This window comes from Octopus bimaculoides, chromosome 1 (genome assembly GCF_001194135.2).
Source record: "Octopus bimaculoides isolate UCB-OBI-ISO-001 chromosome 1, ASM119413v2, whole genome shotgun sequence".
Taxonomy (NCBI): Eukaryota; Metazoa; Mollusca; class Cephalopoda; order Octopoda; family Octopodidae; genus Octopus; species Octopus bimaculoides.
The window spans coordinates 150026281-150041429 of record NC_068981.1 but is presented as its reverse complement, the minus strand read 5'-3'; the positions used below and the strand labels follow the sequence as shown (position 1 = coordinate 150041429).

The following is a 15149-nucleotide window of genomic DNA, read 5'->3' as shown; positions in this document are numbered from 1 at the left end:
TATATATATATATATATGTGTGTGTGTGTTATGTACAACTTGTATCTACTCCATTGACTCAAATTTAGAGAAATGTTTTGCTGTAGTTTTTCTACAGTGGAACGAGGAGTGCAGATATACACGTCAAATCTCGACGTATTTCACCGTGTTAGGGAGAATTTTCACTGCTGTGGGTCTGTCTCTTTTTCTAGTATGCAAAGTGCTGTCTGCAATATATCATAACACAGGTAACTCTCATTATCATGTGAGTAAACAAGAACCTTCAAACCGGATCTATACTGATAGACATTAGGCACAGGGTATATTACGCATTCATTTGTCACCCAAAGCAATTTAGAAATTGCTCTGATTCCATGTACAAATACCGCATCTTTTAGTGCTACTATGTCGATGTTTACTCGGTTAACATCAAAAACCTCAAGTACTGCTCGGGTCAAGAAGGTATCAAAATACCACTCCTCACCTAACATAAACTGAATTCAGCTTCAATCCACACGGTTGCTCCAAATGCTAGGCTCGACTATCAACCAGATTGTATTAAAACGCAGAAAAGACCGTATCACAAAAACTGGTCCTTCTGTTTAAGGTCAGAAACTACTTCAATTCCCAAAATTTACAGAGACTCTACAAAACACAGGTGGGGCCCACCATGGAATACTGCTCCCGTATCTGAGACAGACATCGAACGCAGTCTGAAAAGAGCCACTCAACTAATATTCAATCATTCAAAAACACGCTCCAGTTTCTGAACCACAGGCATGCTGCTTCACCTCTTAGATTTTACTACCAATATTATAATGGCTTTAATTCCTCGGATCTGGCTGGTCTTGTACATTGCCAGTTGCGGCACTCCTGACTCAGTAAGGTCTCTACTTCTTGTCCCCTTTTATATATCCAACCATATTTACTATCATTCCTTGTTTTTCTTCCTCAGACATCGTCCCTCTCGAATCTCCACACTGTTTGTATATTTTCTCACTTGCAACAGTTTAAACAGATCATTAAGGATATCGAATTCACCCGTTTCAGAGAATCTGTAGAGGTTATTAACAATGCCCACTCATTCCAGCTTTGGTTAGTAAACCTAAATTATCCGTTCTTGTTTACTACCTTTAGCACATAAATATTTCTAAATACTTATAAAAGAATTTCATGCACTAAAACTATAGGAAGGTTACTATAGTGACTAAACGAGTGTTACAGCCTATTTAAATACTGTGTAGTTGATATACTGATGTACAACATTATCCAGCTGAGAAAATTTTCCTTCTACCATCTAAATTTCTGGTGACATTTCGAATTAAACTTCTTCAGCGTTATTATCATATTGCTACACTATCGCCTGACGTTAATATAAATTATTATCAGAAATACTGATATTAGTATTAATTTTGTCGATATTATGACATATTGTATTATCTGAACTTGACCTACACATAGTAGATAATATTTAACTTGGTATACACACAAACACACACACACACACACACACACACACACACGCACACACACACACACACACAGACACACACACAGACACACACGCAGACACACACACATACACACACACACACACGCGCACACACACACATAAACACACAGACAAACTTATTTCTAGCAATGTAGGCTTTTATAACACACTCAGTCATATTTAATGACGGTTATAAGTCTCCTTATATATATATATATATATATATATATATATATATAATGTAACCATTGTTCTATCATTATCATAATCGTCATCATTACCGTTATCATCAATTAATATCACTGTTGTTGTTTCCATCGTTATTACTCGTGTTAATTTTAGCATTAATCTAAAGGCAGCGAAAGCGGAGAGTTGGCAGAATCGTTAGCACACCGGGCGAAATGCCCAGCGGTATTTCGTCTGCCGTTACGTTCTGAGTTCAAATTCCGCCAAGGTCAAATTTGCCTTTCATACTTTCGGGAGTCAATAAAATAAGTACCCGTTGATCACTGTGGTTAATGTAATCGACTTGTCCCCTTCCCCCAAATTTCAGGCCTTGTCCCTATAGGAGAAATAATTATAAAGACGGTGAGCAGGCAGAGTTGTTAGCACGTCGGGCAAAGCCTTAGCGGCATTTCCTCCGCCTTCCCATTCTAAGTTCAAATGCCAACGAGGTCCACTTTGCCTTTGATCCTTTCGGAGTGGATAAAAGAGGTACCAGTTGAACACTGTAATCGACTCGTCCCCTCCCCCAAAATTGCTTCCCTTGTGGCAAAATTTGAAACCACTATTTTTATCGTTATTATATAAGGCATCAAGCTGCCCGAACCGTCAGCACACCGGGCGAAATGCTGAGTGATATTTCGTCCGTCTGAGTTCAAATTCCGCCGTATTATCTTATTAACATATCGTACTTTCAAGTTCGATAGAATAAGCATCAAGTGAGTATTGGAGCCAATATAATCGACCTACCCACTGGTCTTGTGCTGCCTTGGACCAGAATATGAAACCAATATTATTATTATTATCACCACTGTTATAATTGTTTTTATATTACTGGTGTTGTAATCATGTTTATTTACTTTGTTATTGTTATTGTAATTATTAAGGCGGTGAACTGGTTGAATCATTAGGGTTCCAGATAAAATACTTATCAGTATTTCATCCGTTTTCATGTTTAATGTACAAATTCCGCCGAGGTGGAATTTGTCATTTCGTCCTTCGGAATCGAAAAAATAAGTACCAGTTGGACACCGAGATCGTGTGTAATCAAGTAACCGCTTCCCCCAAAATTACAGGCCTTGTGCCTATAAGAGCAAGGTTTATTAGAATTACTAGCAGAAAGAACACCCACCGGGCGGTTTTCTGTTAGCCCCTAGGTAATATTTCCACCAAGATTATGACGTACTGGTCCGGTGTTCGTAGGTCTGACACTTTATCCTGAGGAGAAGCTTTTATCCCCGCTTGGCAACCCTCAGAGATAGTTTACCGATATACTCCCTAGTGATACCGTCAGCTTCAAGCATATTCCATGAATATAGAGCACCGATGTTGAGGTAATATGCTTTAGGCATTAGTTAATGAAGGAGCCAGCGATGGTTTTTATAAGTAGGAAGGAAATGACGACGATAATTTATTTTGTGGAATTGAAATTTAAGAATAAATTACCGATTGATTTAACGCAAGTAACTTTCGCTGCCGACAGCAACACTACCATGACAAGCAAAGAACAGCCTTCACCAATCACAAATAAATATCATCAGCGACGCCAGCACCATGCAACATTATCTTTTCGAATTTTTTCTTTTAGTCTGTTTTTTCTCTTTCTCTCCTTTGGTTTATTGTCCCAACTATGACGCAAAAAGTAGGTAGGTAAGAACGTATTATCTTATTACCATATCATACTAGATCGATTAGTACCTGCCTTAGACAGGGAAATTAACTACAGAGAAAGAAGAGATAGATGCAAATGTTTCGAGTTTTTTAGTATAAGGCTCTAATACATCTTAATAAAACTAAGATAAACATCTCTATATAAATATATATTGGCATTGTGACAATGGGATGTGTAATTCCAGATAGGTTTCGGTTTTCTGACGTCTTCCACGACATATAGTCATTCACAAATATTCTAGGTCACAAGAGATAAAGAAACACAAGACGTACATATGCTGGTCTGATGAAAATACTTGCACACACATACGTGCGTGTGCGCACACACATACGTGCGTACACACATACGTGCGTACACACAAGCACACATACACAAACACATACCCACGCACACGCACGCGCGCGCGCTCACACACACACACACACGCACGCACACACACACACACAGACACACACACACACACACACACTCGCGTATGATTGTATTTGAGATCAGAAAATATGTTAATATTTCAGATACATCATTACGTTCGCTTCAAAAGTAAATAATCAGTCCAATCTCTTATAAGGTTTTTCATCGGATGGGAGATATCGAAATATAAAACTCGCTGCAAAATTGCACTTATATGTAAGGCAAAAATGGTCTGTAATCGATTTGAGTGAATTTTGCTTTTTAAAACCTCCGTAATGAAATAACTAAAATATCATTAATTTATTTTCTGGATTTTGTTCATTTGAACTTTACATGACTCTTATTACTACGGTAGGACCTGGGTCTGCTTTAGTGACACTTCATAGACCGCATTAGTGATACCTCATTTACTGCATTAAACGGAAGTTAGCAGGAGATGAAAACAGTCCTAATTCTCATGGTAGCTTATAGCATTTTAAAACTATATACCATGTGTGTGTGTGTGTGTGTGTAACTTCAGTTGCATCTTGGACAGGTAGCATTTTTTTTATAACCTCAGGTTCAGACAGAAAATTGTGAATAATATTTCGTATGTAGAATTTGTAGGGAAGACCTTCTGAAGGAATGTGCATGCAAGCCCAAGTAGAGTCTTGACATACACTGTTGCACTGACTGTACTTAAGGACTACTTCAACTGTAGAAATTCTCGACCACTTAATCTTTAATTCAATGAGCAAATAACTTAGTTGATCATGCTACTGAATTCTCAGGGTCGAAACTGAGAGGGGCCAGTGGCATTAGGAAAATGGTGCTCAATATGAAGTAAAGTATATGAAATAAAGTTATATGAAGTCAAGTTAGATTCGGCTAAAACTGTTAAATATAAACATTGGGAAAACGGTGCTCGATATGAAGTAAAGTTATAGATTCAGTTAAAACTGTTAAATATAAACGCATACACATACATACAAAAAATGTTGTCTACTTACACACAAACGTGTACTCACTCCCGCACACACACATATATGCATTTGCATTCACATGCGACACAGATGGATGCACTAGCGTCTGCTATTAATGTATACAAATGTCTATATGTGGATGGATGAATGAATGGTTGGATACAGGCATATACGTAGTTATTACTAGACTAGATACCGTTGATTTTCACAACTGCTTGATTGAGCGAAATATGTTTCAGCAATAGGATTTATAACTATATTATTGGAAATCATTTGTTGTCACATTAGAAACATACCGAAAATGTTATAATTTAGGTCTGTAACGATTTAGTCTCATTAGATGGTATCAGATTGCTTTCATAGTCTATAAATGAATCTAACGGATGAATGTAAAAGTACATGTAAATGTAGCGTAGATGTGATTGCTAAGTTTGAATGTCATTGCCAACTTGTTTTTCTCGTTTTGCTTATTCTTTTACTGTATTGTTTGTCTTCGTTATTTGTATTTTGCCGCTATTTATGGGTTTCTCTATCCTGTCCCCTCACCAGAATTATTTCTTCGTGTTCTCATACTTTTGAAATGCATAACCTTCAAATTGTTACAGGTTAGTTATGCCGATTATTTTCCCCATGTCTCGATTAAAGTAAATGTTTCCAGCAGTTTTGTAGTTGCATATATATCTTCACATGGAGAATGTTTGTGGAAAATTACACTCTCAACACAAAATTCGCAGGTCGTTTTGCAAACAGATTTGACGTATTTAGTTGTGTCGTTGTTGTTTAACTGAAGATGTATGAGTGATACTGTATTACATTCAAATGTTGTGTAAACAAATCTGAAATATCTACGGGCTTCCATACCCCTAATCTGTCCGCAAGTTTAAAACCACAATTTGGTCCTGAGGAGACCTTAAAAGACAAACAAAAAATTTCCATTGCAAGCATTCGCACTAGGTTCTTAGTTTTAAGATTACTCATGAATTATATATTTTTCAGTTATCTCAAATAAGCCTAACAGACATTGCAGCAGGTGATAGACGATAAGCACGCTTCTTCTTCCTGGACTAAGTAATAAGAAAAGGGATCTTATCATCACTAATTTGTGAAAATGTATAGTTGTTTGTGCTGGATGTCGACAGACTATTGATACCAGTTTTAGCAAGGCAGGGTATTTTTAAATATTGTTCTATTGTAGGAGAACAGCGTTTACTAACATATATTAATAAAGTTTTCTTATTCCATCTTTGGTGTACTCTCTTTGTTCATTCTATTTATACAGAACCATTATCTTTACATACTCGATGTTCGTGGAAAATTTCTTTGTACATCATGTTGCATCCTGAAAACGACTTTATTATCCCTTAAGGCCTCATTCTTGAAAGCTTTCGCATCTTATGGTGTAATTTCGTACGTTCAGAATTGTCCTCTGGATGTTTTAATAATAATGCTATTAAGTTTTGGCACAAAGTTATCAATTTTAGGGGGAAGGGTTAATTCGACAACATCGTCTCCAATACTTGACCAGTACTCCATTTTATGAATCTCGAAAATATGAAAGGCAATATTGACTTCGGTGGTAATTGAACTCACAACAAAAGGAGCCAGAAGAATGCATAGATCGCTATACATTTTGCCCAATGCATCAAGGATTCTCAGAGATATTTTAGACAGTCGGTAACAGTTACTCAGGAAATTGTAAAAAAATGTTGGCTTCTAATTTAAGAAGAAAGTTAAGGCTGGTTTGGTAAACTATAGTTGATGGAATACTATATTATTAGTACTTACGAAAATGAAAAATTAAGTAAAAGCCACCATTTCGTAATACAGAAGTTGATACTATGAAAGGTAAGTATCTTCCTTTCATTCGGTGTAATTCCCTACTATCTCATGAAAAAGTGTAATTCATTTGTAAGCATTGATACGTTGCTGCTACTTATTCCTTTCAAATCTACTATATATAAAAGAGAAAGCTCCAACTTGGCAGAATCGGAAGGCAGATGAGAGGATGTTAACATATGATTTATAGTTTATAAATTTTAATCATAATTTATAATTAATCATAATTTATATATAATTTTGGATAGGCTTGGCAGGGAGTGAAAAAGCAGCCTCTATGACATTTTCAGTTTCTCTGAAACTAGGTGGAATGGAGTTATTTATTCTGACACTGGTGATTTTGCTTGAATGCTTGCAATAGAGATAATTCTACTAGTGTCGGTCACGGGTTAGGTGTGGTAGTAAATCTGGTGAGGAATCAAGGTTACAACCCCCATCAATGGTCATTACGACAGGCATTTAAACAGTTTTGTCTCCTCAATTTCACTTATGACGATGTTGTTGAATTGAGGTTTGGAAGACATTTGCCGAACTTGTCTGAAATTCGTAGCCACATTATCGCTCGATGCAATGATAATATATCAATATATTCAGTTCCGTGGAATTGTTTCAATGATGTATGCTTTAAGGAATGACACAGCGGACAATGTGAGGCTTAGAATATTATTTGGCTTTAATATTATTGTTCTTTGAGTATAGGACAAAATAGTGATTTAAATATTGATTTCTTATGGTGGCACAAGACTTTAAATGTGGTGTTACTTTCAGGTTGATCCTAGTGCTTGATTTCTATGTTTATTTTTGATCCTGGAAGGATGAATGGTAAGGTTCAAACAGAACATATGGAACTATATATGAATATTCCTTACTACTGTAGGCACAAGCGTAAAATTTGGGCGGAGGGGGCGAATCATTTATATTGACCCTAGTGCTTGACTGGCACTTATCGACCTCGACAGAATTTCAACTCAGAAAATAAAGACGAACGAAATGTCGTTAAGCATTTTGTCCGACGTGCTAAGATTTTGCCAGCTCGTCACCTTTTGTCATATATAAATGTTAGTTTTCAAGTTTCAAACCGGGAATTTAGGGGAACAGGGCAAGTCGTACTGGTATTTATTTTATCGACTCCAGAAGGATGAAAGGCAAAGTCAACAAAGGAAGAATTTGAACTCAGAACGTAAAGACGGACAAAATGCCGCTAAGCATTTTTCCCGGCATGCTAACGATTCTGCAAGCTCGTCGCCTTAGTGCAAGGCATTTGATGGACTCTAAGGTTTTTGCTAATCCTGAATATTAGCAACAAGTTAGAAACAAAATTATTTAGCAAGCACATCCCACTAAGTGATTAATTCAGTGGCACTCCCTATCGCAGAATTACAAGCTATAATACTTGTAATCCAGTTCTCTATTCAATTTGACAGCGCAAATGTCTTTAAAAACAAAGATAAAATGCAATAACAATGCTGCACGTATTTGAAATTAAAATGCTACAAAATAGAGTGAAAGCTGCATTGAAATGATTTTCATAAAAACGAAATTGTATTGTGTAATCTCATGATTAGTCATGTTTTCAACATAACCTACAAAGTCTACTGCATATGCATGAGCATATCTCTTCATAAAACACATCACGTGTATATTTCTTTTACATATATATATATATATTCTTTTTTTTAGATATCTTCATTCATACATTAACACGAATTTTTACTAAGAAAATCATAAAGGCATGCACGAGCCCAAATACATAAAAACGCACATGCGCATCACATTAATATGTATCCTTTCATACATGCATAAATATATATATATGCGTGTGTATGTGTGTGTGCGTTTGTGTGTGCCTATGCGTGTGAGTGCATATATATATATATATATATATATATATATATATATATATATATATATATATATATACGTATATACAGATATATGTGTGTATGCAAGTGCATATATATATATGTGTGCGTATATGCATATATATACATACGTATATGTATAAATACATACAATTGCAAATACTTATACATATATATCTATCTATCTATCTCTCTATCTTTCTATACATACATTATATATATATATATATATATCAGTTGAAACACTTCTGTCACACGGGACCTTGAAGGTTGCTAGAATGCAGGAAAGTATACTAGTTCTTATATATTTAATATTCAACTTTTCATTTATTCAATAAGACATTCAATACTTCATTTCATTTTACTATTTATATTATATATTCCATATTCTGTATCCCACATTAATTTTATAAGAATATAAATAGAACATTAAAAATAGACAAAGTTGGAATTCTTTTGAATATTATGTATCTATATATATATATATATATATATATATATATATATATATATATATACATATAATCAATATGCATAGACACATGTGTATGTAAATATACTACAATTAAAGAGCTTATATTGAGGGACAGCTCAATAACTGAATATTTGAATTAATTACGACGAAGAGAAAAACAATCATTTTTCAAGAAGGAGATTAGTCGATTACATCAACCGTATTGAAAGACTGGTATGTATTTTATCGAATCCGGAGAAAGAGAAGCAATGTCGATCTCAGCGGAATCTGAACTCATAAAGTAATGACAGGCGAAATGCCGCTAAGCCTTTTCTCCAACCCTATAAGGATTCTGCCAGTTGGCAGCTTTAAACCTTAACTATACAATTGTTTCAAATATTAGCACAAGGCTAGCAATTTCGCGGGAGTAAATATGTTGATTAAATTAACCCTGTGTTGAACTGGTTTATATTTTATAAACCTAGAAATAGTGAAAATGCAAAGTCGACCTAAGCGGAATTCAAACTCAGCACGTAATGAAGGACAAAATGTCGCTAAGCATTTTATCCGACGTATTAACGATCCTACTTGCTTGCCGCCTTAAAGAATAAATATATATTAAGAAGCATATTAAACAAATTTATTCAGGAGATGCGTTCTGTGCTGTACTCTTAGTTCCTTCCTCCGCGTCACTATTCAGACGATGATTGTAAACTGTGTATGTGTGTGTGAGTGGGACCGTTGTCATGTTTTGTGGTGGATGTCTTGTGGCTGAGTAATAAAACAAATGCATAAGTTTGTATGAAGGGTACCTAAATGTTTAAGTGGGTGATCAAGAAATCAATACATATTTAATATCAGTGGCAACAAATAAACTCAGACAATCCTGAAAGTTTCCTACGCAATTGAAGTCGTCAAACAATTTGAGAAATAACTCTCGAGATATAGAAAATTGTTTGTATACATATATGCATTTGGATGTGTGAACATTTTTTCGTACAAGCCTCTCCTGGTCGTATGCAAGGGAATGAACAGGTCTTTATATACCTGATCATCTATACATATATTTATACGTATATAACTGATCAGCTATACAACCATACATATGTGCAAAATAATAGTGAACCTAACCAATAAGGAGATTCTCATTATAGCATCATAAATCGCTCGGCAGGTAGAAATAGATGCCAGATGTTTCTCAGACCACAGCATGCCACTTTTTAAAGGAGGACGTATCGGTTACTGTGTTTATAGGTTACCCTATTAGCTAAAAGTAAAAATGAAAATAAAAACAAAACGAACCTGGTATCATTGTGCTTGTAATGAATGCATCTATAAACAAGAGCCAATAAGCCTGCGCAAAATATCAACCCGAAATCACTTCCTACCGTCGTAAAAATAACACGTTAGTCAATATGCTTGCGGGTTTGTGAAGATTGAACAGCCTGAGATTGACTGTCGACTTACCCGGTTACGGCTAACCCGACATCTGCAGCATAGACAATAGCAAACAATACTTATGCATTTCAAAAATGATCATATTTATAGTAGAAATAATGTTACTCTACCGATTATAACTTATTTTAATCATTGAGCATACTTATTATTCAAAGGCGGTCCAATCGTGATCATTTAATCTTTTTAGAATAATGTTGGATTGCATTATCTAATATCTCCTTTTCTGATTTAAGGAAATAGAGAGTAATTTGAGAACGATTTGGAGATTATTCTAGCAAAGTTAAAGATAACATTCCGGTTCCCTTGTTAGTTTGAATATTTCAACACTTGTAGATTTAAGTTCAAATCTCACCGTAGTCAAACTTGTATTTCATTCCTCCGGAGTCAATTACTGCGATCTACATAATCAACAATTTCTTCTTGTTCAAAATTCGTGTTTATTTCAGAAACAGTTATTGAGGACAGTAGATTGGCAATATTGTTAGGACGTCGGAAAAACTGCATTATGATATTTGTTGTAAATACTTACATTCTAAGTTCAAATCCTGCCGAGTTCAACCTTGCCTTTGAACGAGTCGGGGTCGATCAGTAAAGTGCTGGGATCGATTAATCCACTTCCTGCCTTGCAAACAATCATTAAAGGCGATGGGTTAGCCGAATCGTCAGAAGTAAAAGAAATGTTGTGCAGTAAATGTTCCGCCTCTTTACATTCTGAGTTCAAATCACACTGGAGTCAATTCTGCCGTTCATCCTTCTAAGGTTGATAAAATATAATAGTGGTCAAATTTTGGACCGACGTAACCAACTAAGGCCATGTACTGATGTTGTAAGCAATTACTATGGACGGTGGGTTGACGGATTCGTTTAATGCGTGGGAAAAAATGTTTTAGACCTTGAAACGATGGTAAAAAAAAAAAAAAGTTGTTTCAGTAATGCTGCAAAATTTGAATAATTTAATGCAGATAACAACAAAATTTTGATTGAGACCATCGTTAAATAGTTTTCACTGCTGCGGAATCTTTTACAATTAGTTCGAACTGTCAGAATTTATTTAAGTCTTACACTGTAATTAATGAAATAAAAGATGAAATTTCTTTACAATTACCTAAAGTTACTTCATTTATGCAGAAATTATTTTTGTCAACAGCTTCGAAATATTATTGTTTTATTTTGTTTTTGTTGTTAAATAAATTCGTTCTGTTAAACTATTTATTTTCTTTAAATTCAACACACTCTAAGTGTTCATTATCTCTTTCCATTCACATTTATCTTCAACTAATAAATGTCTATTTTTGCGGTTAAAACTCTATAAAACGTGGTATTGTCACAAGTTATGTCACATTTCGTTAAAGAACATTTAATATTATTTTACATATAATTTGGGAAATTTTCAGATAAAAGTAATGTATCCGAGTTAAGTTAATTGCAAAATGTTGAGCAAATAATAGAGCGAGCGAGAGGGAAAGAAGAAATATTTGTATAGATAAACAATGAGACAGACAGAGAGGCGGGGGGAAATGGAATGATACATAATTATAGAAACAAAGAAATAAAAAAGATAGAATAAGAGAGACTAAAATAAATACAAAGAGAGAGAATAAGAGAAAGAAGGCGAAAAATAGAGAGTAGGTGAAATTTTGAAATACTAGGGAGAAAGAAATAGAAAGATAAAATGAGCGAGGTGGGGAATGAAAGAGAGATAGTCAGATGGATATACGGGATAATAGTGAACAACATATAGAAATATATAGAGAAATAAAGAGAAAGCATTATACTAATGCTTTCTGATATCAATATTAAGAAAGTGTGTAATCAAAATGATTTATATATATTAAATTAAGATTATCATTATTAATATATTACCATTTTTATTTTCTTTCTTCATGAACAAATATTACATTTGTTTTTAATTACCCAGCAGTTCATTTCATAATATAATCTCCTTTAAACATAAATATTAGTTCCTTATGACTAGAGACAAGGCTGTATAGTTTTCAGGGAGCATAAACGTTATATTGTGATAATAATGTTTCTCCCAAGTTTTATAGCAGTGAATGAAATGAAATGGCTTCAATAAACGAATGAAAGCTACCTCGCGTTTTCAGCTTGCCAGCAAGAAATTTCTACAACACTGTCAAACGCAGTTAGCGAAAAGAGTGTTAAATGTGTTAATTATTAATCAGTCAGAATCCCAAGCCGTGGGTGGCCGTTGCTATGCAAAAAGAGCCACATCACTCCTATTTGTGTCAGTCATCAGCGAACAGTATGTTTTCCTCCATTTTCTTCTTCTCATCATCATCTTCGTGGTGAGCGTACACCGTTATCGGGGGTTTGTACACGTATTACTATATTAGTGTCTTGTTTTAAATGATCGAATCGTTTCATTTTCCATGTTTTAACAATTGCCGTGATAATTTTGTGGTTTGTAGTTCCTCAATGATTTTTCTCACTGATTTGATGTTTTCTATATGAAAGGTGAAGTTACAGAAGTAAAGAAATACCAAAAGGGCAATTAAAACTAAATTATTGTTGCTAGCTAAACCGAGATAACCAATAATAGGAATGAATGACGCATTAAGTTTCATTGAATGAGGTTCAAAATATGATTATGAAATATTCAAGCATATCTTGTAACGTCTATGAAGAGAAATTATGAAAATGAAATCCAAGATGTAAACTCGGCTTCCCAGATGCACACCTCCATCCAATTTGAATATGTTTGTACAGTAAGTCGCATTTACTAGTAACGTAACAACTGCCACGTGTGATATTTGTCTGGAAAGAAATATGTATTCGGGATGCTCATGCTCTAGATTATTAATATATAAGAGAGATCTGAATTCTGGCTCAGTTATTTTTCAACTTTAATCCACGTCTTATGGTTAATAGCTTAAGGAGGAATGCACCCGAGCATAATATGAAACGAACAGTAACGCGTCCTTGCTCACTGATATTGCACAGGGCAATATCACGGTGCAATTCCTACAACCTGTCCGATATGTGTCACAGCTAGTAGGACAGTCACACCAGTGTAAACAGAGCGGCATTGTACAATTGTTGGATAATTTTTTAGTCTATGAAATTATTGAATACATTTCCGATATACACTATATAAATAATAATTCTTTAATTGTGTTGCTACGACTCTGTATATCATTTGATTTCTTGAAATTATCCGATTTGAAATTTTGACAGTTTCTATATCGTCTCCAATAAAAAACGACGACCGAATTCACAGCTGGCTTTAAGAGAGTTTATTTAATTCAATGTTTTCTATTAAAACTAACGATATCTTTTGGTCAGCAATTACTAACTCTTCTTCTGTTATCTTCAGTGGCCTTCCGTCTTAAGGTACTATTATCATGATTTGTCTCTTCTTCAGAAATTTCTAAATGATTTAATTTCTAATATAGAAGGGCTGTTGCATTAGCTGTAACGTACCCTTATCTTTAACTGTGTCGATTTATTGTAGAACAGAAAAGGATCTAAAGATTGTTTGGTAAGATAATGTGAAAAACTAGGTACTAACAGGATTTACATGTTTTCTGTAGGTCTTCGATTCAATCTTCAGAATAACCACCATATCTACATTCATTGAAAACTTTTTCGTGTGCAAACACACATTTAATGTTACTAAATATATTTTATAACGAATAGACACAATAAGCATAGATGAAATAGGACGAATAACTCCTGTTAACTGACATTTACAACATTGGTTAATTTATTACACGTTAACTTAATAGGTTGAGTTTGATGGTTCCATTACATCAAAAACGAGATAAGGTCATATTAAATGTTTAACCACAATTATAAAATGTTACGTTGTAGAGTTTGGTTAAATCAATATAAAAAAGGCTACTTAAGATGGAAATATTATTGATACGGATTCATGAAAGTTGTTTATTAATAACGAGACAAACTATATCTATAGAGATCGAGCATTTCAAACACAAAATCTCCAGAAAGGTATCTATATTTGCAATCATTTGCTAACACTTGCGTGGAAGAAAGGAAAATTATGGAAATAACAGACACCCTGTATTTTACAAGTTTATTATTTTGTACAATTTCACTGTGAATTTGATGTTAATTTTCAAATAAATTTACTAGATGAGACTAAATTAAATAATAAAGTAGAAAGCTTTCTTCTTTGCAATGAGCACAATTATAGTTTCAATTAAACAAAAAATATTGATTATACGAGAAGAGTGTTGATTGCAATAATATTAAACACAATTAAATTTTGGGGTTATAAAATCCTATATTGCAATCATTAAGCATATATTGGAAATAGAGGAATGGAAATGAAATACTTGTTGAAGTTTTATTTAAATGAATCTGGAGCAACTAAATCCACAACACTTAGCTGTACAAATTACCGGTTTCAACTCACAGATCAATAGCTCAAGATATACTACATATTTATATAGGTGAGGAATGTACTGCACCTTCGGAGATTCAGTGCTAATAGTATGTCGTATAATCCGAGCAAACTCTGCATTTTCCATTTCATTCTGCATAGTGTGAATGTTTATTTCTTAACACCCTGTCATCCTAGATGCTAGTAAAACATTTCAGCCGTAAAAATCCCGTCTACTTATGGGTATGCAAAACTGTACCCTCCCAAGTTTTTTTTTCCTTACCAAAATTTCAAAGACAAAAAGATAGTGGTTGATCTTAAAGAGATTTGACTGCTCTTTCCCACATGTCGAGTGACAGCGTAGACGCAGTCGCTCATTGGCTCTGATTCTGTTAGTGGATCTACATTGGAAAGACAATGTGAATTAAGTCAGAACAT

General features: G+C 34.4%; 1 protein-coding gene across 2 annotated transcripts in view; it reads right to left on the bottom strand.

Moving 5' to 3' along the window:
- LOC106879468 (synaptotagmin-1) overlaps nt 1-15149 on the bottom strand; it is a 467346-nt gene that overhangs the window by 371351 nt on the left and 80846 nt on the right. The window contains exon 1 of one of the 2 annotated variants that reach the window (XM_052971396.1): nt 12212-12486. The exons of the other annotated variant lie outside the window; for it this stretch is intronic. Coding sequence (XP_052827356.1) covers nt 12212-12233 — 22 coding nt within the window. The 5' untranslated portion in view covers nt 12234-12486. Of the gene's footprint in view, nt 1-12211; nt 12487-15149 lie in introns of those variants that run through there. 2 annotated transcript variants of the gene reach the window in all.